The sequence below is a fragment of the Rhopalosiphum maidis genome, chromosome 2, assembly GCF_003676215.2.
Source record: "Rhopalosiphum maidis isolate BTI-1 chromosome 2, ASM367621v3, whole genome shotgun sequence".
Taxonomy (NCBI): Eukaryota; Metazoa; Arthropoda; class Insecta; order Hemiptera; family Aphididae; genus Rhopalosiphum; species Rhopalosiphum maidis.
The window spans coordinates 43,695,086-43,722,825 of NC_040878.1; the positions used below are offsets into that span (position 1 = coordinate 43,695,086).

Consider the following 27,740-nt stretch of genomic DNA (forward strand, 5'->3'; position numbering starts at 1 on the left):
ATAAGTTGCCTATACTAAACCCCTTGTATAATATGATCCAACGACTCGGGCGCTAAAAAAAACTGCAATCAGTAGCTTTAAGAATTTGTCAAAGCCCAAGGTGGGTGTGTCGGGTATGAACATTTATAAATATATAATTTCTCCAAGGAAGGGGGGTTGCAAAGTTACTATTACCATTACCACTGTTTCTCAAAATGGTTGAGGATTGATATTATCAATAAGTACACACACAATAATATATATACTTATAAAACTTTTCTTTAAACTAAAATTGGTGACAAATGAAAATATGCAAAATAAGTACAGCTATTTTTATGTAGGACATTAGTAGCATTATGTATTTTTGATCTACTGTGTACACATACATTAATAATAATTAAACAATTAAGCCAGTCAATTTTTAAATTTAAATAAAAATCACAATAAATAAGGATGTATTCAGTATACTCCATTCTAGAGCTATTGTCTTAAAATAGCAACCATAAACTAATATTATTAGAAGTATGGTCATAACACTCATAATCGAATGGTTATTGAAAATAATGATGATTTAAGATATTTTACGATACAAAACAAAAATCATATTTATCAGTAAACAGTGTATGGATTGGGACATTGACCATAATATTTTCATAAATCAATATTCAGTTTTATAATAAAGTGTAGCATTTTTGATAATTTTATTCTATATTTTCCATATTATAACATTATATGAATAGTACATTTTGTATAATGTTTCAATAAAATTAATAGGAAACAGAGAAATTTCTGTTAGATAATTTAAGTGACTAATGTGCTGAACTTACACATATATACTATATAGACAGTACTATAGTATACACTCTCCTATTTTTTATTATGCTTATTTTCATATTTTCATTCACTTGATCCATCACAGTAGTCATTAGTTATAAAATATATTGCTTAAATACTTTTTTAAATAGATTTTTTATCATTATTAATAGACTACAATATATAAATTATTGCAGCTCAACAACTAAATTAATTTATATAAATGAAAAAATAAAACATTTTTTATTAACGATGAACAATATTTAAATATAACATATAAAAATTTATTTCGGTAAAGGTAAAAAGCATTAGAAGGAAGTAAATTGTGACCTAATCTGAGTCTTGGAAGGTTTATTGGAAAAATATATCATATTTGGTCAATTTGAAATTAGATACATAATTCCTTTTTACTCTTATATGGCATAAAATCTATACCATTATGAATTATTTAGTGTTGTAAATTGTATTTGTTTTCAATGTTATTTATAATATGTTCAAGAATAAAGATAATTTGAAATATTTCAAAAGCATGACTTCGAATTCATTTGGGTTTTTTTTTATTGCATATAGAACATAAATACATAATATTACTCCTCTTTTTGAAAATTTTTTCTCTTTAACTTTTTTTTATTATTAACTTTAGTTTAATTGCAAGTACCTTAATTTGTTGTAACTTTAAATACATACTTAATATTCAAGAACCCGTGTAATTTATTAATAAATAAATAATATTGAAGTTAAATTTATAAAATATAATCAAAAAAAAAAAATGGTTCATCAATAAATATTATATAAATAAAGAGCACACACACATATATCTGTCATTAGTAAACTTTTCGATTTCCAGATATCCCCATTTCTATGCAATATTATGATTTACGACAGTTACTTAGAAATAAATCAAAAATACAATTAAAAATCAATACATATTTAATGATCAACTTGTTTTTATTGACACTTTACAGACTTACAAAATGAATATTACAAGTATACGTGTTAGTACACAATATATATATATATATATATATATATATGTATATAAACACGCATAAGTTTATAAATCACACACAAAACGCCTACCAAACAGACTTATTAAAAGATTAACATTACAGTAAAAAAAAAATGTAATAATAATAGCAACCGTACAGTAATTCACTTTCTAATATTCATGATAGAAACACATTAAATAAATGGCACTTACTAGTAAAAGGTAAATTTATAAAAACTAATAAAAAATAGTATTTTATTCTAACCACAAGCAGACATAAAGATCAAACGTGTTAAAATTCATACCCAGTATGTGTGTAGCTGATGGCAAGTATTGTTTTTGTATGTTTAATCTAACAACTACAACTATAAGTTATAATGATACATGGAAAATTAAGAGATCTAAAAAAAAAAATTATACAATCAAGGTTTAAATTATATTATATAAGTACACCAGGTCAGTTTAAAAATCTCCATGCATCAACCTATAAGTAGGTATCTAAAGTTTGAATAGGTCACACAACATAAATTAATACATAGCTGGTAATTATGTATGCCCATTCATATACATAATATGTTCGGTAAAAGTCTATATTATAATGTATAATAAAACAAAAATATTGCCGTAGTTAATAGTAATTACAATGAAAAAATATATAGTTTATTGTTTTCTTAAACCTAACATGTATGCGAATAATACAATAAAAATATTTATATGCTTCGAATAATTTCGAGTAAAACATATTTACATAAATTAAATAAATATCACAGCCTTTAAAAAAATATATTTATACATATATTTGTTTGCCCACATATATCTTAAAGGCAATCGGTTTTCATTTTGGAGTAAATACAATTTTGATTTATTTTTAAGTACATTAACTCTGAGGAAAACGGTTCCTTTGTTTGATCCGTTTTGCTACTTGTATTATGGGCAAACTACACAGTCATATTACACAATAAAATTGTTGTACACGCTAACGATAACAAGAACCTTACAAATAGTATAAAATATTTCTTTACAGTTATCAAATGATAATGATAATAAAAATAATATTATAATGTACAGTCGGAATAGAAAATGGCACAGCGTTATACAAATAAATAGTTTTAAAAATAAAAATATAAATAAAACAATATTATATACACATATTATGATAATATATCGAATAAAATTAAAATAAAACTTGTCGCTTCATGTGTCATTACATAATAATTGTCTTAATAATTCTTAAAAACGAGTTAACAGAACAAAACTTAAACGTCTACAAAATAGTTCGACGCCACCGGGTGTGGGTGGGGTTTGGTAGCCGTTCGTCAAACGGTTGTTTCGTTTCGTCTGAGCGGCTGAAGCTCTCTTTGCAGCCGATCAAAGTCGTTGTAGTACTCGTGGTCCGACTCGTCCTCTAGACTACGACCGTTAGGGGTGGGCGCGGGTGACTGTGGTTCGCAGGATGCCTCAACAGAACCACTACCGTCACCGGAGACTGTAGACGGTGCGGCGGCGGAAGGTTCGCCACCGGTCAAATGGTACTCCGGGTTGTCCACACTGCTCACCTGGACTGGCAAGAAGTCTGGTTGGTAGTTTTTGGTCAGACCAGGAGGTCTCGGTAGGCTACCGTTGGCGTATTCCGCTGTAAATATAATAATACTTATTATAAATAAATAAATCACCGTTCAGTGGCAAGAAATTATTATCGGTACGATAAAAGATCAACTTAAGTATTGGGAACAAATTTTGTAGTTAGTAAGATTTCGGATAGCTGAATAATTCCTAGATTTAGTGGCTCACAGGTTTTCATTAAAATTTTCAAATGATTATTTGATTAACTATAATAATATAATATATCTACCACAATATCTTTCTTAAATTCAATTTCTTTCAATGTTATCATGTACAATATAAGATATTATTAAGAGTGAAGATGATTTACCTTCAGCGTGTTGGTGACCAATCAAATCGATATAGTTGGCAGGCGCATGCCGACGTTTATTGTCGATTTCATCATTGGCTGGGGACGGCATTAGGTAATCGTCCTCGTCCAAGGGCAAGTCTAATTTCAACGTGCCCACTTGTGCCTTGCTTCCATTACTGAGATCGTCGGAAGTATCACAATCTATCAATAAAAAACACAATCGAGGGTTAATAATATTTTATTTTTATAAACCGTTTGCACGATATTGCGAATGAACAACGATCACCTGGGATTTACCTATAATCATTATTTAATTATTAAAATAGGTCATTACCTAATCGATGTATGTCACCGAATTTTCTCAGCTCGCGATCCCAGTTATGTCTGCCGTGCATAGATCCTAGCATGTCGGCACCCGCCGTACTACTCGATCCCAGCCTCGACGGTCCCGGCATGCTGTTGCCCATTTTTGGGTTCATGCAGTACTCATTGGCTTCCATTATACTCATATCTGCACCTTCTGTCGCCAGGTTCGATAGTATCTCATTTTCGTCCTATATGATCAATAATAATTAATTAAACCGTGAAAAGCAATCCTACGCGTAAAGTGAAAACTTTCACTCATAATCGTTAACCACTTTTAGGCGGCAAACACTTACCTGCGAGGAGTATGACGGCAACCTCATGTAACGATCACCCGGTATGACCAGGTATCTACCCGGATCGATTGCCATTTTGGCGAATTCGTCAGCAAGTTCTTCGAAACTAGGCCGACTATCTTTTTCTATTAGCCAACATTTAACCATTACCATGTAAACATCAATAGTACAAATGGGAGGTTGCGGTAATCGTTCGCCTTTCTCTAGTAAACCTAAAACTTCTTTCTTGTCTACTGTTTCATACGGTTGTTTGCCATAAGTCAACAATTCCCATACGGTAATACCTGTAAACCAAAAAAATTAACGTGAAAATTGTTAATATTGTTGAGTGAACCACCTTGTATAAGAGCGAAAGTCAACTTACCAAACGCCCATACATCGCTTTTGTGCGTGAACACTCTGTACTTAAGGCATTCCGGTGCTAGCCATTTGACAGGCATCTTACCACCATCGGCAGTGTACTCTAGCTGGTCAACATCCAAGAGTTTGGCTAAACCAAAATCAGTGATCTTCACGCAGTTGGTGTTTTGCACAAGCACATTTCGGGCTGCCAGATCTCTATGCACTAGTCGTTTTTCTTCCAAATACGCCATACCTGAATAAAATTGTTCAAATTTAGAACACTCGTAGTTCATACTAGCATTTATTTTTTTAAGTTTTTTACCTTTGGCTATTTGTGTGCACCATTTTAGGAATGTTTTTGAACCAATCTTATCGTTGTTGTTTCGCACGTACTTCAACAGACACCCGAGTGGCATGAGCTGAGTAACTAACATCATTTCAGAAGTCATACATACGGCCAACAGCTTAACTAAATTGTCGTGTTCGACACTGGCCATTATATAAGCTTCATCCAAGAATTCTTTACTGGTATTCTCGTAACCACACGTATCATCTTTTTTGTGTAGCTTTTTGATTGCCACAGGTATTTTAATGTTCTCGCCTTCAACAACCCAAACGCCCTATAGATATACAATTTTATTATTATTTATACATTTTTCTCAGTTATGTAAATATACCTAATAATAGATGTAAATATTTATAATTAATTAACACTACGTTAAGAATTTAACGTTGTATCATACCTTGTACACAACTCCAAAAGCTCCATTTCCAAGTTCAGCGCCAATTCTTAGATCTACTTCTTTAACAATCCTTAGTTTGGCTGTATTGGGTTTAACATTTGAAGGCCTTAGTGGTTCATTATCCTCCATACCCGTAAGCACCATTGTCATTTTCACTGCCGTTTCTTTAGCTCGTGCGCGTCTTCGCCAGTGCCATACAAGAATCATGAGTAATACCATCACCAAAAACGTAAACACTACAACCGCGCTCAGTATCAACGGTATTTGCTCCGAATCACTACTAAAATCGAACAAAAATAACGCCATGGAGGTTAAAAATCAAATATCAGTTAAGTTGAAGTTTTGACAGCAAACTTACAGTTTAGAAGCCATTCTAACGTCGTCAGCTGAACAATATGGATCTGGATCGTCCTTGGTGTAGACCTTGTATGGAGCGAAAGACGGACAAATAGGACCAGAGCAGTTGAACGCTGTACGGTTATCTGAAGGATTGCCGCTGGGCTAAAATGTTAAAATAGATTACGTGGATTAGTTTCATACTAGGAATTATGTATACAATTGACTCATTTGCGATTAATTGGCAGTAACATTTACCTCAAATATTTTGAAATGTCTACACGCTTGGCACTGAGATGCATGTGGTCCATAACATCCTCTACATAGAATATCACATGGCATGCATTCTCGTTCTATTTCTCCGTTCGGCAACTTGTTAGTAGTGGCATAATACTCGATTGGACAATCGTCTGCGCAGTGATCTCCACGTTTGTAGCCCGCGCAACGTTGGCAGACCTGATCATGGAACCCAAAACCTGTGCACCTCAAACACCGTGGATGACATTTTCTGCATACAGCTTTGCCGGCCAACGCACGCAAAGCAGCACCACCTTGCTCCAACGGTCCAACCCATTCGTAATAGTAACCATTTGGACAGGTTTCATTTTTGTGTAGACATCTCTCCTATAAAAAATATATGTATAGATATATTATTAAGAACGTACGGGTGATAAAAAATAAGACTTAGATTTTATTATAAACCATCAAAGAGTACATAAATAATAGCCAAATACTTACAACTGAAGCGTCAGCATTGAGAACAGCTTTGTGACAAGATCGGCAACCATTAGGTCCAATTGTATTGTCTGGACCACTGCAACCTCCAACACAGTTCAAATGGCAGGGCAAACACTCACTAGGTCTGGACTGGTTAGCACTGTATTTATTTAGTGGACACTGAGATACACAGTGAATACCGTCGAGGAGATTGCGGCATGATGTACAATGTTCGGGACCGGGTCCGTGACAACCACCGTCACATTCAGGATGACATGCCGCGCAGGTCTTGTCACCAGCCTCGTATAGCCTGAGTAGTAAAAACAACGAGAATGGTTAGAATCAATTCAAAGCTCATAGTTATAATGTTTGACTTACCCAGGTACATGACTACAGTTCGGTAGACACTGATTGTCGTACTGAAAGTTTCTACAAGACAAACACTGATGGGGTCCTGGGCCCCAGCAACCTTGATTAGAACACTCCGGATCACATATTTCATTTTCTAAAACTATATAGGTACATCATTAAAAAACTCTTACTAGTAATCATAAATTAATACTTACTGCAAAGAGATTCATTTTTATTATTTTGCAAGAGCTTTGGATGTTCTGAAGATTTTTTTATTGATTCCCAGTCTATAGTTTGGGCATAACACAGTCTTTTATTTTCTAATATTGCAACGCTCCCAGAATGAATTTTCTTTAATGAACGCAAACCCAATGAAGTTAATGAAGTCTTTACAATATACAATGATGCAAAGTATTCGGTAACAGTACGACCACCGATTACTTCCAAATTCCTGTTGGAGTAAAATTAAATTAAACACGTTATTATTACTATTGTAATTTTACAAAACTTTACCTAAAGTATGACAGATTTTTAAAATCTTCATGTGATCCTTGGATGTTTATGTAGCCTGTTACTTCTTTTAATGTGCTAAATACTTCTAAACGATCAGGATTCATAGCTTTGATACGTTGGCCGAAACTGAAGTTTGCAAAAACTTGTTGGAAACCTTTGAATGTTTGGTCTAAGATAGTTAATGAACCTTCGATTACGGTACAATCTTTAAAACCATCAATGTTGCTATCATGGATTGTGGCTACGCCCTCACAAGTTTTCGGGCATGGGCCGTCACACAACACACATTCACCATTTACAGCCTACAACAAGTTTTAATTTAGAAAAATGTATCGAAATTAAATTAAGCACAATTCTTACTTTTTTCTTTGGTGGACAACTTCGCACACACGCTCCGTTGTCTTTAAGCAAATGTTCTGGGCAGTTTTTTACGCAAGTTGCGCCATAAGCATACTTCCCATTTGGATTTGTTTCCCAAGAGTAAGTTATGGAATTATAACGTTGCATCGCCGGACATTCTTGAGTGCATACACCATCATCGTAAAAATTTCGACATGCCTTTAAAATTATAAACATATACATATTATATATATATTTTATTTAACGTAATTTGGGATATATTCTTAGGATCGAGTTATTATATACATAATATATTAAAATATACTTACGAGACAATCACTTTGCTTTGGTCCTGTACAACCACCGGCACAAAACAAATGACAGCAGTCTCTAGGTTTCGGTCCAAAACATCGGCCCTGGTAACATTGGGGACTGCAGTTGATCTTTGAGAACTTTTGACAATTGTGCGGACCTTCACCCCAACAACCACCCGTACACGACTTGTCACAAGGTGGGCATTCCCGTTCAGAGTTCGAGAAATTATACATGTACATCCACTTGGCCCCCGGCCCAGTGATGATCTCATCCCAGTTAATGGTGCGCATATGGCACAGATTATAGTTATCGATCATGCCCACATTGCCAGCCAATATGTCTATACAAATGTATTGCATGAGTAAAAAGATATTGAAAATGACATGCATTCAAAAATAATAGAAACGCTTACCTCTGAGAGCTGGCAATTCGAGATTGTTCATTTTTGATAACATGACCAGTAATGAAAATTCTTCTTCCTTGACGGCCAATTTGAATTGAGTTCGGCCTCGAATGATTTGCAGTCGAGGCAACACGATTTTGTTGACGTCCACATGAGTGATCAAAACGTATCCGGTAACTTCTCGTATGTGTTGTAAAAAACTCAGATCCAAGTGTTCGTCCTGCAACCACGTCAATTCCAGATTGCCATCCACATAAGTGCAATTGGTGTAACGGTCTCTTAGGTTCCGGTAATGGTGGTCCCGATTTGATGGCACGGACAGACGACCGTTGGTACCAATACATACTGCAAAGTTTAGAATAAAATCAAAATTTAATAACATGTAAAAAAATTTAAAATTCTTGGATTCGATATTGGATATGTATAAATAACCATCGCACAGTGAATAATTTGTTTGGTAGTGTAGTTAATTATATTATTATATAATACTTTCACTAGAATTATGTTTTTTTTTGAATTCCATCGCGGAAACTCCTTTCGATCGGGAAATAATATTAATTCTTTCAAGATTTTCTTATACGCCTCGCTCACCATCCCACCAAACATACACACGACATATCCTCCCATAATAATCGTATTAATCCTCATGCAATGGTATGTGTGACCGCGACGGTTTTGAGTACCCTCTAAATAACAACAAATAACAATGATGTTGATGATGATGATGTGGACGACGCTAGTCATTCTCACGTTATTGTTACGTTTACGCATTGTTGTCGTCGTCGATGGTAATGTTAATAATAGTAACAATAATGGAATAATATAGTGTGCGTATGTAAGGCAATAGGAGGCAGCAAATCGGGTGTTGTGTTATCAACATTTTAATTAAAATCCATCGCACTGCAGGCGCCAAAAAGCAGTACATTTTTTCCTACTCTGCTACTCCTTCCACCAAAAATCGAATTCCAAAGCGCACAATACAAAGTTCTAATAGAAACAGTTAATTAAAAAAATGTCTTGTTCCCCTTGGGTATTGACTATTGATCGATGTACGTATGTATTGAGCTCGTGCTTTTTGCTATTTATTTCGGAGTAGTTAAATGTAGACATACTACAAGAGCCTCTGTGGTTTGCTGACGATGACCAACTCGATAGAAATAAGACGATATTGTATTATATAGAAGGGGAAATATAACAACAGGTACCTACAGTTTGATATCAATACGTATCTGGTCCGATAAAATGTCAGTCTGATTGTTTAGTCATTTTCTTATATTCCGTACCATTTGCCGCCATTAACAATGAAGAAGAAGAATTTTCATTGTCGAGATTACAATTAAAAAAATATATAATACAATACATTAAATTACAAAGAAATGTTTCGTTTTTATTCTTATTACTACAGTCTACACTTTTAAGATTTTACTCATTTGTATAACGAATAAATGCAAGCCAATTAACTCGGAAATATATGCTATAGGTACACACAAGCACCTGCGATAACACAGCAACACGTGTAGTAGAAGCTATTAACATTATATTATCGAACGTTTCTGATATTATCATAAAATATGTCTACGGTCTTTAAATGCTAACTGAGCTCGATTTGTATTTTAACCTATAGCGATTCGCACGAAAAGGTTTTTAATTGAGTTTGATTTAAGAAACCAGTCGTGAGTTCTTTGCCGATGTAATTTACAGTACAATGTGGCTTTTATCGGTCTACTAAATTTTAAAGAATTTGCGAGTAATTGAAAATACCGGTTTTGATTTCATGTTATTTTAACGTTCGTTGGAGTATTGCTTTATCCACAAAAAGCATCATATAGTAGATTATTATTGCTTTATAGTGAGTAAAGAACTGGTTTCAAGATTTAAAACGGATACCTTCAGTTTTTGAAAACACTGAAGTCACTATAAATTTATTATTATATTAAAAAGTATTTCTCCTCTCCGTTTACATCGATTAATCACATAGGTATTAGTCGGTATTATCGTCATCATTTAACATTATTTTATCCACTAATCTCTTTGCAATGCATAATTTATTAATATTATTAAGTCTTAGGGGAAAATATAATATGTGTATAAGTAGGTACTTAATAAGTTGTCAAAATTATTATTAATAATAATTAATATTTCTTAAATATTATTAAATTAATTTTTTGATAGGGTATAATCCGCAAGGGGTCTAAAGTATTTTTATCCGGCACTGCAGATTTAAAATTACTTTGATGTCCTGTGGTGAGGGATCCCACAAAAAATGTAACTGACGTACGCCCACGTCTGTCTGTTTCTTTACAATAATCAAAACTCAAAGAAATAAAATCGTTAAAATATTTTTTGAGTTTGTATTATGTGTAAGACATAGACAAATGTATAAAAGATATTACTTTAAAAAGGAGTATTTAAAAAAATAATATTTTACCCAACATTAATAATATTATGCGTATATGTCAAATTCTAGTAAATTTAATTTTAAATACTTTTCTTATTGTCATGACGGATGTCTTTAAAAATATGAGGAGACTATAATTAGAAATAGGAAATACATTTTTCAGATTATTATTATTTAACATTTTTGAATTTTTCCATCTGATTTACATATGATTTTAATGTTTTTTCTTTTCACTTTATAAAAATTAAGTTGTTGGCCTTCAAAAGAAAAAAAAAGTTTACAAACTCATACCAATGAGTAGTAATAGTACATATTATGAAGTATGAAAAGAATTAACATCATCAGTGTGGTAATTAAATTAGGAGTTGACAATTTTGTTTATTTTACATTTTTATAACAACAGTTTATCGCCTTAAACAAATAATTTGTAACACCTTAAATCAAATGATGAAGTGTTAAACCAATGAAACTGAATTTGAAAAACAATTCGATTACAAACTGCCACTTACTAAGGAGTTTTAAATATTTACAAATAATTGAATATGTATGAACCATACAAGTAGGTAGTATTATACTTTTATACACCTATATAATAAACTGTTTATAACATCAGAGAATCGGACATATTATTATGCACTTTTATTTCTCAAACATGTTATATTTTTAACTATTTTCGAATGATATCGTAAACAGTTTGGCCCCAATAGGTACCAATGAAACTATGATATTTTAAACATATAAACATTTTTGTTTAAATAAAGTGTAAACAACAATCGTACAAAGTTTTTTTTTTTATAACTGTTTTTACGTTGACAGCTCTTAATTAACTTATTACATTGCACGAATACGTATTTTATTATTTATTAAATTTTGTAATTTAAAAAAATCTTTGGCCAGTATTTTAATATTTAATTGACAGATAATACATATTTCGTGTTATGAATGTCAGAACGAGAATTTTTAGCTCCACTAAATAATGCTGAAGACTGCAATTAAACTACAAACCACAAATAAGTAGTAGTGATTTAATTTAAACACGTTTTGTTGGATCAACGTATTCATATATTATAAATTTGTATCTAATACTTATAACACTTATATACACTATAATTTATAATACATATTGATATTTATGTATATATTAATATATAAAATCTATAAGCCGTATAGCTATATTTTATAAGGGTAATAAGAACAAAATTACAATTTCTACTGGCAAACATAGACATTTGGAAATTTTTTACTCTTTGGATAAGTATTAGCCTTTTTGGGGGTTTTCACAGAACGATATGCAATAGCAATATAATATTATGTATTTCATATGTCATGTAATTTGTTGGTTTTATAATTTTATACTCGTCGTGAATCTGACATGTTTTCGTGGACTACAGGAGGTTGGAAATGTAGTTTTACGGTATTGAATTTAGAAAAAAATCTTTACCCTTGTTTTTGTCCCGGTATTACTCGGAACACGACGCTAATAAAATAGTAAATAATACGTCTAATACGTCATATAGGTGGGTCGCCGGTTCTCGGAATCATATAGTATACCGTCATCGCACACTTTCAAACGCACGTACTGTAATAATATAATATGATAATATTTTGATCTACGTGTAATGATCATGTATAAATATACGAATATTTAGATACGTATTAATATAAATAATATTATAATATTATAATCTTTTATTATATTTTGCGGCACACGCACGACGCGGATTCCAATCAACGTCGTGGTAGTCGACAAAAATGCGCGATCCGTTCAAGGCCACCCGTAATGATATTTTTACACATTAGTATATACGATTATTTCGTGGACGGTGGATTTCATCGCCGAACTGGTGGATTTAACACTTACGAAATTTGTATATATTTTGTTCAAAACATGTGTAATAAAAGAGATTTGGAAACGCACGAGTGCGGACCGCCAGTGTATTGGCGCTGATCGTGGTGTGGCAGCTGTGTGTGCTGTGGGTCGGGTCGAGGGGAGGTTGTGAGCGATCCGTCGGTCGCGATAGCGATCGTTTTCGGCTTCAACGGCCGCAGTTTCGTTCATCTCCACACTGCGTTTCGATGGACCGGTTTTATCAGTCATTACAGCGACGTCGAATAATTATAATATTACTATAATATTATATTTTATATATTATCTGATAAGGAATAATAATATTTTCTTTGGACGAGAAACAACAACGCGTTTACAGTATAAAAAATACAATATTATTTATTATATACCTACTGTACATAATACCCATACGCACACGACTTGATCACACGAGTCTGTACCACCGGGCTACATCATATTATCCCTACCTGTACGCAACACAGCGAGAGAAATATTATAAGAAATATAAAAATATAATACACTAGAACCACCTGCAGCAAACACGCGGCGGAGAACCCCGACCAAGCCTGGGGGCCACCGGTGCACACATATACACTCACACAACACAACACTGAACACGCGGGCACACAGACCTAAAACCGGCCGCCGCCGAGTACAATAATAATATTAATAATAATGCGTACGATATGTGGTACATGGTATTCGGTACGCTTCGAGTGGATAGGTATGTGCCCAGTCATCGTCCCCGGAGGCTTTGTGTATAATAATTATATGTGTGCGCGTGTATGTGTGTACGAGTAGGGTTTTTCATTATATTTCTTTTTCTCTCTGCATACTCAGATTTTTATATTTTTGTTTTTGTTCTACGCGCGGAGTAAGGACCATTACGCAGTAATATTATGTATAAATCGTAGTCTCCCGTTTGCAAGTGTAAGGACACGCGGTTGGCTGCGCTTGAGGGATATGAAGAGTAGGACTAGTCCAAGAGTGTCCTCCTCCTCCGCTAACTCCATCGACAACACCACCACCATCACTACCCTAAGGGCGAGATTTTTTTGATAAAAATTACAACAACGATTGTATTATAATATATTATAATATAATAGAACGGCTGGACATTAAAAAAACGAGCTCAGTATCGTCATCGATGTTCGTGAGAACCGCCGCCGCCGCGTATACATGCATAGATTTGAAAACGAACTAACCCTCGAGGTGTAATAATACGATTTTGATTTCTGACACGTACACAACGATTAATATAATATTATGCTATTCTATATACTCAAATTAGGTTCACGTATTACATCGATTCAAAACGATATCTGTTGTCTTACGGTCTAATATTATGTATAATATAGAGAGTAATGATTTTTGAACCGTGTAGGGGTTACATGATTTACGATGATATACATAAATTAAATTAACCACGACAAAAATATACATAATTATTCAAATAGGTTATTATTATACTATTTAGAAAAAATATGTACCTATCTACCTAATAACAATGCGTTTGACGCCGAAGGAAACGACAACCCCGTAATAATTATATACATAGGGATAGGGTTGTAAATAGTAATACTATGATATAGTCTCGGACAACGTAGGTATACAAAATTATAGCTGATACAATAATAAAATAATATATTCAAACATATTGCTGCAGGTGGTGGTGGACTTTAAACTCGGACGCTAAATAAACTTGGTCGCAGTAAGTCACTGTATGTATTATTATATATAACTATCCTAATAATATATGAAGGTACATTATATACGTACCTACATATTATATGTAGTTGCCTTCCTCGAGTTATGACTTATGATATTAAAATAACAAATATAATATGTAGCCATGTAGGTACTTGAAATGGTTTACATATACAAAAACATTTATATAAATGTTGTTAGATGTATATTATTTTATTATTATAAGGTTTCTTATATTATTACATGACGTATATTTACGTTTTAGACACGTTATAGCAACAACTGAATAGATTACAAGGTTTTTAATACCAATATGCGCGTTAGAAAAATGTTTGCGGAAAATAATCCTGTACGACTTAATATATTATATTGAATGCAATGATCATTCAAGTGGTTTCTTATGCACATGTACCTATATAAATTTGTATATAGAAAATATTCAAATATAATTAACGAACGTCGCTATTCACCAGTACCTACATTTGTAATGATTGAAAGTATCTCGAAAATTAATTCAAAAATTTAATACAAAAACCAGTATAGAGAATTAAAAAATGTTTTCTACCTTTTTTTTAAATATAACTCAAGTAGGCAGACAAATCGAAACAAACGGTCATCATAGCACCTACAAGAATATTATAAAAAAAGTGTATATTTAATTAATTTCCAACATTTCGAAAGAGATTTATGTACATTATATACAACATGTCGGCTGTGAAGTGGCCCGTCAAACGCGAATGGACGCGTGTACCAACCGGGTAACAAGCTGTTCTTATATTCTTTACGGCATTCGCGGTTCAGTCAAGCGTGAATTTTTTCACATTTTAATTTTTATAATTCAATATCTCATACACACACATCGGCAAACCCGTTCCTCTTTATACCTATGTCCGAAATAATTATATTTTATTCTTCGTTATTATTACTGTTTATAATATTCTATATTAAAATATGTTGCCGTCCGCGATATGACGCGTGAGGTCGTAGCACGGTCCAAAACCCCTTTTACACGACATAAATACGGCAAGAGATTCGTGAGCTGTTCAGAAATCGCATACGAATTGGTAAGACAAAAAAAAAAAAAAAAACGTTTTGAACATATAAAATATAAAATATACAATTATAAACATAGAAATACCTATACCTATATTAAATATTGTAAACGTGTGGGACAATCGTCGAGTTTTACATATATCACATCGATTTTTATTTTAAATACTTTTTCATTAATATGTTAAGAAAATTTTTATTGTAACATGACGAGCCAATTGCTAGTTTCTGCAGTATATCATAATATATAAGGTAATCACCAAAGTACTCAATGTTTTCTTAAATTATAGACACATTAATTCAAATTCAGAATATCCACGTAAAGTATACTTAAATAGGTACTCTATTTTCAAGTATAGAGTTTAAAATAACTACACAAAAATATGTTACATCTACTTTATAATTCAAGGTAAAGCGTTAGACAGGAAATTATTATTATTATTCCTTAGTTTAAAAATTTAGTAACTCAGTAAACAATAACTATAAGTTTAAATTTAGATTTTAAGGCTACACATAAAATCGTATACTTAATAATAAACAGCAAAAAAAAACATAGTTATTTGTGTTACCACATAGAATTTTTTAGATGATGTAACAAAATCTAAGTATTCATAACAGATCCTTTTGAGAACACAGCTAATAAGTTATAGTACTTATAGGCACTTATAAATTATTAAGAATTCCAAAAATCAATATTTGAATAAACGTATTATTAAAAGATAGAAGGGATGAGCTTTAAGAATCACCCTTTATGTACATAAGTTAGTGTAAAATAAATTCGTGCTTTATTTACGATTATATTATAGAGATGTTTTTTTTTAAATCTTGAACCACGCAATGTCTTAGGAAATATAAGGAATTTAAAATTTTAATAACAAACACTGATAAAATTGTAATAATCGCAGTCATAAGAAAATATTTATTTTAAGTCAATTACAATACTATACAGACTTAGTGGTTAGTAGAAGAAGTATGAAGATTATGAATAAAAAAAAAATATTAGGGCTACAGCTCTCCAAAATGTTGGTTTCGGTTGATGAAAGAATCGCCTTATATGTATTAGACAATTCGAATACGAATACCACAATAATTATTAATTAAATACTAAATAGGTATATATATATATATAATAATTGTAATAACGGATATGCAATCATATATGGCGGTGATACGATCGTTTCGAAATCGCATAAATTAATTATATTGTTACAAGGGTAAAACAATAAGGAATACATTTTAATCGTCAGGAAAAAATAGAAATAAATTGTCATACGCGCGCGTGTAGCGTTTGATTCTGCACGTCGGACCATATACATTTAGGTATAATATTTTTCCATAGCTAATATAATATTATAATGGCTACACCGTAAAAAATAATCCTAACTGAATTTTTTCACTATATTAGTATATAGGTACTTACACACATACACACACACATTCACATCATGCGGGAGACGTTGCAACAAAAACTGATGTCGTGTTCACGACCGCGGCGATTGCATTCGACACGTTTCGCAGGCGATTGGTAACACGTATTCGTATAATAATAAAAACATGTATACCAAATACCTATAGGATAATCCTACACAAGAATATACAACTTGCCGAGAATTAGCTGAATACGCAATTTGTGCCAACTTCTTAACGGTGTGCGTGTGCCGCCACGAGACTACTTACACGAGCACTCTTCTGCAGGCTCGGCAGAACACAAAATTAGCCGAAAATTATAGTATAAACTGAAGTATATTATGGTACCGATGTCATACATATTATTATTTATATTTATGGTTTACAGAAATATTTTAAAAATGTGATAAAAACAAAAGAAAATTTTTTTTGGATGCGACTAATAATATTATATATGGCTAATAATATACGTTAAATACATATTATGTTATATTATGTTGCAATAAAAAGGAGGAAATTTAAACTTGAAATCTCAGAACAAAAAAAAATTGTGTATGTCTATGAGTTTTTTTTAGAGTTTTAGTTTTCTGTTAAAAAATAATTTAGGGGAAACTTATCTTAAACTTTTAAGTCAGAAGTGTTAAAATTAAAAATGTTATGCATTTTAACTTCAATTTAATAATATTTTGAAACGGCTATATAATAATAAATTATAGATAAAAACTGAAATAATATTAAATTGAGTTGATTTGAATAACGAAATTATCTTGTCTAATTCATTTTAAGGAAACCATTTGCAAATTTGCAATACTCGATTCTGTTATTAGGAACTTTGCAGTTTGGTTTTGTTCATCTTATATGCGCGTACATAGGTAATTAAATCAACATATTATATAACATTATAACTTAACTAACAAGACAATTAATAAAAACACATTTAGTATTATTATAAACGTTATTAAGTTATAAGATAAGACGTTACTATAGTTATACCATAATCAGTTATTAAATAAAAACACATCACTAAAATATATCGACACATGTATTATAATATATTATATACATTGTACGTAATTTATTATGCGTTACGCACTGACGATTTTTTTCATAGCTTTCGCACATCTATTGATTATACAACAGCAAATTTAATTCTTTATGTATACATAATAATATATCGTGTGATTTTAGCAACAATATTATATCAATTGCCGTCTTTCGCTCACAAGAATGTGAAATACAGATGACAAACGCACAATAAGAACATATTTTATTAATCGTTATATTTAAGTACAGTTTACATTACAATATTACAAACAATAATTAGTAATTACAAGTGTAGGAGAGGCTATTTAAATATCTCTTTGCAACTCTTTGGGCGTTGGTGGGAGGAGGCGGGCAATAAGCAATATATAAATATTATAAATAGCATAAGCATAATATTGTGTAGGTAATACACATGCATCATCGCGAGCATCGGAAAACAACACTTACTTTTTCCTTTGACGAATTCGGACGTTTTCTCGACGCCGGCCGCTGTTGCCGTGGCTGCGTGGAACACCAGGACGGCAACTAGCAACAGCCTGCACCGCCATAGTCGCCGGAGAAAAACGGACGGGAAAACCGCATTCATGATAACATGTTATCACAGCGCACGGACTGCGGTTACACAGGCGCATCGCTCGTCACACGACATAGTCGATTGGATAATACGGTTCGTAACAGGAGCGTGTTATACCGTTCTGACGCGACGCGGGCGGTATCTATGTATACCTATATTATGTATATTATACGAACGGGTTAGCGCGACCGTCGGAGCATTCAGGATTTTTATTTTTCCACGACGCACTACGTCCCCGCGGGATCTGTGCCTACTGGATAAAAACGTATAGCTGAAGTCGGCGAGCGCTAATATCGCGTGCAATGCGCTGCTATGCCGGTTCGGACTGAGCCACGGGCGCCTTATCGGTTCTGTAAAAGAAAAAAAACATCACACACATATTCTGTATAGAGTTTGTTATTTTAATTTCTCGACGATGCGACGAGGAAAAAAATGTATTCAGTGCGAACAAATGTAGGCCATTGTTTGAGACGTGACCAACGTATATTTAATATTATATCACGCATAAGCGAGTTATTTATTATTATTTTTTTTTTCACCACCGACCGTTCGAGAGAGTGTATATTATAATGTTATAGATCATAAACACTGACTGCGACGTTTGCCGATTTCGCATATTATTTTGTTATAATATATTTTGTGTATACATTTAAAAAAACAAAAGACCCAAGTGTATGAGTGTTTATTGTTTCTGTTTCAACCCCGAATAATACAAAATACATTTTTCATATAGGTACTACTAATAAAAATAATATTGTGATATCGTTTTGGCTAGGAAAACAATACAGAAAATCGCCAGACATTCCACGGGCGTCTCTCCGCAGAGCTCGTCCCCCGGGGGCGCTGACGTTAACCCGCTGTGCCTGTTGCGCCACGCCGCCGTCCGATAACGTAACAACGAATATACGTAAATGTACATATTATATTAATAACAATATGGTCACAGCAGGTAGTATGTATATATCGTACGTAGGTTCGTAGGTATAAGTAGACATAACATACTACATATGTAGTATTTTGGCCACCACCACCGCGCGAGAATCCACCTCGGAGGGTCGTAATTAAATTTTTCAACGTGACGAATTATTATTATATTATACCGATTCGATAAATTTTATTATCGTATATAAATGCATGCTCGACCGAGAGGCGGGTCTGCAGCGTAGAATCACAAAAACCAATTACATTCCATGTATACGTATTATATAACATTATATATATAGGTATATACATATATACCTATGCGTGTGTGTGCCTTGAGGGGTCGGGGGAGGAAAAACAATAATGTGTATGTACAGCGACGATCGATTGTACGAATATAATATATCATCATTTGCCGCGAGCGATAATGATACACTTTTATATTGAGATTGTAAAATTGTCAAAAGAGATAAAATTAGTATGCTTTTACTGTGTATATTAAACCCGCACGCGAGTTCTGCATGTGTATTTTACATACATTGTTGTTATTACTTATAAAGTTATAACTTATTACTTATTAGGTATGAAGGTGAACGCGTGGCGTACTATTGTAATGACGATTATTTTCGGGGATTTGACTGTGTACACGAAATCGCAACACTTTAAGTTTAGATTGATTTTTCAGCTATATTATCACAGCGATTAACAACTCTAATGAATACCTACAATATTTTCTACAATTTTTTTATACGCAATATTAAACAACCTATGACTAATCTACATCATATTTGTGACTGTGTGTTAATCAAACGCTATAATAATTTATAACAAATTGTATTAAACCATACCTACGTACCTTATATTATATAGTCTCTCATCACCCAATTGTCACCGTTTTCGTGGGTTTATTTAAATCATTGTAAAATAAAAATTATAGTCAATGATACAAGTACCCCGAAGTATTTTTCAATTTAATTCTTTTCAAAAATATATAACTTTAACGATGGCGCGCTGACAACGTTCGTTTGCACACATGTAGAATCATATTATACTACATAATATTATTAAAAATTCGTTTACTAACGCGCGCTCGTTATCACTGCAGTTATTATGTTATACATTAGTCACATTATAGCAGTCGTGTTGTGTACGCAAATGTGTAGTCGTCAGTTTTTCCGATTATTTATTATAAGTGCGTAAAAATACATGAGATTGCGTAAGCATATATTTAAAAACGGCGCCGTTAAAAAGTGCTTGCTAATTAACGTTCGCAATGAACAAAACCAATAATGCCTTTTAATTGACGAATTCCTAAATAATGATTTGAATATTTTTCGCGGCAGTTAATTAACGAAATTACGTTTATTATAATAGTTGTTGTTAAAAAATATCGAAATACTTCGGCTCTTCCTCCCTTAACCCCTCTACCCAACCGCCGAACTAATATATATTTAAAATGTGTAATAATCACTGCAAATGCGACCATGTTTATCAAAATGAACAATATATATGGCGCCAGAAATATTGCTAGATATGACATCAGCTGTATTATAGTCTTGAAATTCTTGCCGTCCTTGGTGGTATACGAAATGTCACGAGTTCGTATATAGTAGTGGAATAACATGCTATACATGCTATTGACGGATTAAAACTATTCCAGAAGACTTTATATTACATATTATAAAATAGAACACTAGCCTCCTTCTATTTTATATAATTATATATTTATCTTTTTATTAAACGTGTTCAGTGTTCAGTAAGACTTTGGTTATTTAGTATTATTTTACATTATTTAATTGATAAAAAAACAAATTTTCTTATAATCATAAAAAATGTATAGTCTAAAATGACCTCACGAGTGCTAACAGAAGTTAGCTCTTAAAAGCATAATGTATTATATATGTGTTTAATGGCTTTGACTAAGATTGTAATAAATTACAAACATTATTTAAATTGATTACCATCAGAGAATGCTCGTGTGTTGTTTAACACGCAATAACCCGTCATCGTAAAATTTCTTTATGTATTACTTTAAAAAATCAAGAAATAACATTTATCAATACATCAAATAGTGAAAAACAAAATAAATATAATTCATGGATAATTATCATATTAAGAAACATGTATGTAATGTGTATCGTGTAATTTTATTGGATTAGACTACAATGATAAGGCGATTGTTATAATTGGATTTAAATACATGTGTATATTATTTTATGGGTACGTATTATATTATGTTTAATCATTATCTTGGATTATTCTTAAGTCTTAACCATTGTCCACTAAAATTTTTGATAAATATTATACGTTAAAAATTGTCTACACTGCAGTGAAACAAAGTTCACAGTTTCGAATGGAAAATTTAGCGTAGGAACTCAATTAAATGTATTTACCAAAAGTGTATTACATATCTACCCACACAGCTCTACATAATATAGTAGTTATTATTAAAATGTTAATCGATAATAATACCAAACACTCTATTACGACCTTTACATTCGTGTTATGAATAACATATTATTAAATGTTATTTTATTGTATACAATATTGGTTATTTTTCGTAATATTTGTATATTACTATACAAAAGTAAAGATGAAAAAAAAATCGTTTCTCTTAACTGTTGTACACACGAATACACGATATAAGAGGCGAAGTCTCGTAGTTTTAGTCATGTGACAATTATACGTGTGTGCCGTTATTAGGAGAGAAAACACGTGCAATCAACAAGTGTGTTCGTTGATATAATAGTATGCAGACGCGTTTAAAATGTATAATCAAACGATAATATTTCGTCAAATTTATGCATAGTAGATAAAATATAAAAATTTAATATAATTTCGGATATAATATATATATATATATATATATTACTAGTTTAGTATATATTATGTATTATGTATAAGAAATTTGAGAGATTTTAGCAGTTTAGATGTAGCCTGCCACAGGTACAGTCATAGACTTGGAAAAAACACAGGAGATTTTACAAAAATTGAATACCTTATAATATTTGACAGCGGTCGTAGGATTTTTTTTATTCTTTTTTTCTACAAAACACGTCCGATAACCTCCACTGCTATGGTGGCGATATAGTGCTGATCTCGGTTAGAAGGTGAGTGGATAGGGATGTCGGTTTTTATTGCTGGCCGCAGAGAAAACAGTATATTATTATTATTATTATTATTATATTCTATATCCAAGTACTTTAACATGAACGTTTCTCATTTTTACAAAAACTGGTCGTAAATGTTTTTACCCTTTTATCGATATAATATATTATCTGCATCGCGCGTATATAACGTATAGGTAGCCTATTATATATTATATACCTCACACGTAAACGAAAAATATGTGTGTGCACAGCCTGTGTATACTTATTGGGCTGTATTAAATTATAGGGGAGGGAGTCACGCGGAATTATATTATAATAAAAATGATACCTAGCTGTTCACCGCTCTAGGTTATTCGCGTTTCGAACGCGTTAATTTTATGCCTACCACCAGCAGCGACTGATGCTGTAGTGGCGGCGTCAGTAACAATATTTACACGTCCAATAGTCGGCGCGCGGTAATTACTATCTTTGGGGCAGAGTGTTCCGCGAGAGCAGAGAGAAAAAAACATTTGGGAACAAAACGGTTTTAATGACTGCGGTAAACGACGTTTAAAGTGGCGGTGGCACTATGGGTATGCGCGAGTAAATCGTTTATAAGTTAAAATATATTATACGTCGCAGGCGCTTAAGATACAATAAATTATATATGTATGGGTATAGACGGGCGGTTTTTTGCAAACGGATTTTTTTTTTGTGGCGTTTACTATTAATCGTTTTGTACGACCCGAGAACGAAATGAAATATAGGTATAGGTACGTGAAATATAATTAAATACATGTGATGGGTACCTGGAAACGCATGCGTACCAAGCACGGCGACCGTTTTCAAGTGTAGCGGTGGCAGATGGGTTTCGCCTCGGGGATAGTGTCGGCCGCCGGCTGATTTTTTTATGGTTTTCGCGAGCCTGTGTATATTATATTCGATTTCCAGTGTACGCCAATAATTAGTTAGACGGCCATATATTATATTATTATAAATTATTATAGATGTTAACTGCCGCCGGTTTTGTCTTTATAGTTAATACATATTCTACTCCTATACACCTCTTTCACGTAGAACTTCTTCTCCGTCCACATCATCTTCGAACCACTCATTAGCCCGACACACTGCCTAGTTCCTATCTATCTTTATATTCGACACGACTACTAGCTCACGACACTCGACACACGCGTTTTTTTCAGGTTTTCATAAACGTGCGTATATGTATATACATATTATATACAAATAGGTATTACTGACTGTACCTAATATATTTAATAATATTCGAAAAATATTACACCAATCGCTGAACCACGACTTATACATTTATATACCTATTGAACCTAAATGATAATACCTATACGTGTCAGCTGTAGGCATTATTACAATCACGTAAACATTTTCGGATCTAGTCACTGCAGCGCGCACACGTTTATATGCTCGACGAAGAGACTCAGAATCCTTCACACGATTGAGAAATCGACATTTTATGTAAATCTAGTTTTCGATTTGGTTTCTTTTTCTAGTCTTATGGTCGTGGGCGGTTATACTATAGAGTTGTATAGATATAATAATAATATAAACACTACCTACGTAGGTACGTAGGTAACAGTTTTAAAATAAAATAACGTGTGTGTTCATTTTTATATATTTTTTACCAGTGTTAATGTACGGAACACAATTTTCTGCAGTGTATATTGTTGAATAGAGTAATAATATTCTGTAGTAATACACTGTACACCATTTTTAGATATCTACAGCACTGTTATGCCATATTTACTATTTAGGTTGTATAAAAACTGGACGGTACATTTGTTAGAGGAGCAGTACGTTTTCGATCTGATATTTTGGTGGTTGGTGTACAATGACCAATGGCCATATAGTAATTTTATATAGTTTTTCTGAGGTCGGAATTATACATGTATCTGACTGGGTATCGGGTGACAGCGATGTTTCTGTATTTTAATGAACTCATCTTCGTATCGTGTGTATATGTGTAATATGTATATAATATAATATATTATGTAGGTACATATAGCGGTCGCCGGTCGGGTTTTTAATGGATTTCTAACAATAAACTGGTATTCGTGTCCGACATGAGTTTTAATGGCGCACACGATTTACACGGATTTGAGAAATAATATTATAATGCACATAATATAGGTAGTGTATAAACACAAAATCTAATGTCCGCACAAAAACCAAAACGTACATTACAGAACACAATCACACACAAATATATAGGCACGACAACGATGTTGTCGGGTAACATATGCGGTAAGATGTATATTATACCTGTTGGTAATATATATTATATAAAGTCACGGGCGCGCTCGTGATACGCGTTATCAGTGTGCCGTCTGGTGTCCTTGGCGAGAGAGAGCGGCGCACCACTTATAACAATAGCGGGCTGGAGATATCGTACCTATACATTATTATTATAATATGGCTGCACATAATAATAATAGTATGCGTTTGTCTTATAAATACATATATATGTATTATTATAATATGCTTGTATATGGGTATGTAAAGCGCACAAGCGGTGTTAAGATTTATGGGCCGGTCTGTGATATATAATATAAACGGGCGGGAAAACAAACCCCGTGTTGCAGCGTGTATCGCGAAGACAATGGAAGTGCCCACGATTGTCGTGATCGCGTTTTCTCTCTATCTCTCTCCCTCTGTACCAAACACATAGGTACGTATTCTACATACATACATACATATTATATATACGTTATATTATAATACACAGGTATATATATCTAGACGATCTCGCGCAAACGCGCCCCGCCCACACTGTCGCCAATTAAACGACACATGACGGCGGAGACCGGCCGATGCTGTGCATCCGTTGCACTCGCACGCACATAACAATATATATATTATTATTGCGTATATACATGCGTCGCTATTATATCGCGCAGGGTTATTTTGCATACGCGCCGTATTTCATGCCACACACATATAGATATATACAAATATATATATACATATTGTACCAATAATATACCGTATATTTGCGGGAGTGTGTGTGTGCGCGAGCGCGCGTAATGTAGCATTGTGTTTGTTTCTCCGGATGACTCTTCGGTGTACACAACTCGACCGTGATCGTCGTCGCGGCAGTGTACCTACAGTTGCAGCGGCAGAGCGGGGAAACTGGTCCGGCGCATTCCGATGAGAACGTTTTTACACCGGCGGCGGCGGTAGCGAAGTCGAACACCTCGACTTCAGTATTTACCGCGGCGCGGAGGAACCGTATGCGTGTATGTATACACATATATACATACCACGGTCCACGAGTGGCGGCGGCCGAACCGACACATTATATATAATAATTTATATAATGAGTGGTGTGTATGCCCCGAAAATACACTGCTACACACACACTTGTATATACGCTTAAAAACGCGCAACATCAGTCGTACCACGCGCTCGAGTTCATAGGCGCAATGTTATACAAGAACGTAGGCCGGCGGATTCAGAGGAGGGAAAAAAATGTATACAAAAATAAAAAATAAAAAAAAACTTGAAACTCGCGAGTAATCGCGCTGTACCCACTAATTTTCGACGGTCGCCGCGCCGCCGAGTGCCCGTCGACGATGAGCGGGGAGACAAAATATATATTCTGGTTTTTCGGCGCGCTTTGCCGTGCAGTCGTCGTGATGTACGACTGAGAGGAGGTGTTGTATTTCTTTTTTCACCGTCTTCGATTTCAATATCATTGTGTACCCAAAAATATTATTATTATAATGTACCGTCGTACGTACACCCGGTACACGTTGCAACATTAAACAACCACTATATATTTATGTAATATTTAGGTATATGATACGTTATATACACATGGTTGTTATACGGTAGATACGTCACGAAACTAAATACTATTTATGCGAAAGAAATTAATCGGACTTCAGGGGGGAGGGGGATAACAAAATGGATAGCCAGCCACTCGTCCCGTTTTTTCCCCCATAATGTTCATTACGTATTATTATATATTGCGCCCGTGCGGAATAACGAACGACAATCGACAATGAAATTCTTGCGTATATTATAATAATATTATACAAAAACCAATCGGCAAATACATATCGAATACATTATCGTATTATAATGGTGTATAAATACAGATGATGGGCCGATATACATATTATTATATATTATACCCTCGCGCGGCGCACATATATGTCGTACTGCAATGGTACTACAGCTCCAGTCGGCGGAATCCGGTGCCGGTGATACCATCGATAACCTTGGTCGAGGAGAAGAGAAAAAATACAAACCAGAAACCAATTAAAAAAACTTTTACATATTATTATACTATTATCGTGCACGCGTCTGTTACGTACAGTTGTCCGCGGGCCGTCGCCGCCGTTCGGACGACGACGAAAACAAAAATATATTATAATACCAAGCCCGACGATATCGATCTGATTCGCGCGCGACTGAGAACGTTTCGGTGGCGATGACGGTAATTAGACGGCCGGACTAGTGTGGCCTTCCCCGAAACGGTTTTTAGTCTTTACACGGACCGCACGCGTGACTCCTCCCCTGCAACACAAATCGGTTTGCCGATGCGGTCTGTTACGCGGCTCGTCGACCGCGTCGCCGACGCGACTTCTAAAGTCTAAACTCCTCGCGATCGCTGCATACATGGCAACCGTTGCCGCGTCCGTTTGCAATAACGTTGCACATAATGCACATGCGGCAGCCGCGGTCAAAGCCGTACGTACGCACGCTGCAAATATACGCGTATTACATATTATAAATACATACACTCACACGCACACATATCATACCTATACGAAGTCGACGATAATATACGCCCACCGGCAAGTTCCACCTAAACCAGAATCGTCAGTTTGCGGCGACCAACAGGTCGGGTGCCGGAGAGGAAGGTTCGGAGACCTTGGACGGTACTAACCTCCGAAAAAATGCGCCTATGCGTGTATCTATTATCGTTATAATTATTCAACGTCCGACATGCGGACGTATCTCATATATACCTTTACACATCATACATATATATATGTTGGGTGTACACGCGCGTGATAGGCGTGTTTGTGACGCGTATACGTACCGACGATCGTGAAAATGTACATGTAGATGGCCAGCCATAGGTGGTATTCGTCGAATAAATAATAATTGATTGCTTTTCGATGTGAATCGTCCGCGCGGGATATATTATGGACGGTTATTAAAACGGCGGCGGCGGCGATCGAAAGGTCATCGCGCAAGGCATATTATATAGTGTATAATTTATATATATGAATAGTGGTGAAGTA

At 33.9% G+C, this 27,740-nt stretch overlaps 1 protein-coding gene across 4 annotated transcripts in view; it reads right to left on the reverse strand.

Moving 5' to 3' along the window:
* Positions 1-2,458: 2,458 nt before the first annotated feature.
* Positions 2,459-27,740, reverse strand: part of LOC113550916 (epidermal growth factor receptor) — a 76,704-nt gene continuing 51,422 nt past the window's right edge. Inside the window, exons 2-18 of one of the 4 annotated variants that reach the window (XM_026952874.1) lie at positions 18,316-18,792; positions 8,423-8,758; positions 8,025-8,350; positions 7,717-7,914; positions 7,357-7,658; positions 7,059-7,294; positions 6,871-7,003; positions 6,514-6,802; positions 6,034-6,399; positions 5,798-5,940; positions 5,440-5,716; positions 5,019-5,316; positions 4,719-4,949; positions 4,355-4,638; positions 4,030-4,249; positions 3,714-3,896; positions 2,459-3,413 (exon numbers count right to left, since the gene is read on the reverse strand). In XM_026952874.1, the coding sequence (XP_026808675.1) occupies positions 3,097-3,413; positions 3,714-3,896; positions 4,030-4,249; positions 4,355-4,638; positions 4,719-4,949; positions 5,019-5,316; positions 5,440-5,716; positions 5,798-5,940; positions 6,034-6,399; positions 6,514-6,802; positions 6,871-7,003; positions 7,059-7,294; positions 7,357-7,658; positions 7,717-7,914; positions 8,025-8,350; positions 8,423-8,758; positions 18,316-18,454 (4,278 nt within the window). In that variant the 5' untranslated portion in view covers positions 18,455-18,792 and the 3' untranslated portion in view covers positions 2,459-3,096. Of the gene's footprint in view, positions 3,414-3,713; positions 3,897-4,029; positions 4,250-4,354; positions 4,639-4,718; positions 4,950-5,018; positions 5,317-5,439; positions 5,720-5,797; positions 5,941-6,033; positions 6,400-6,513; positions 6,803-6,870; positions 7,004-7,058; positions 7,295-7,356; positions 7,659-7,716; positions 7,915-8,024; positions 8,351-8,422; positions 8,759-18,315; positions 18,793-27,740 lie in introns of those variants that run through there. The other 3 variants (XM_026952873.1, XM_026952872.1, XM_026952875.1) reach the window with 3 other exon arrangements.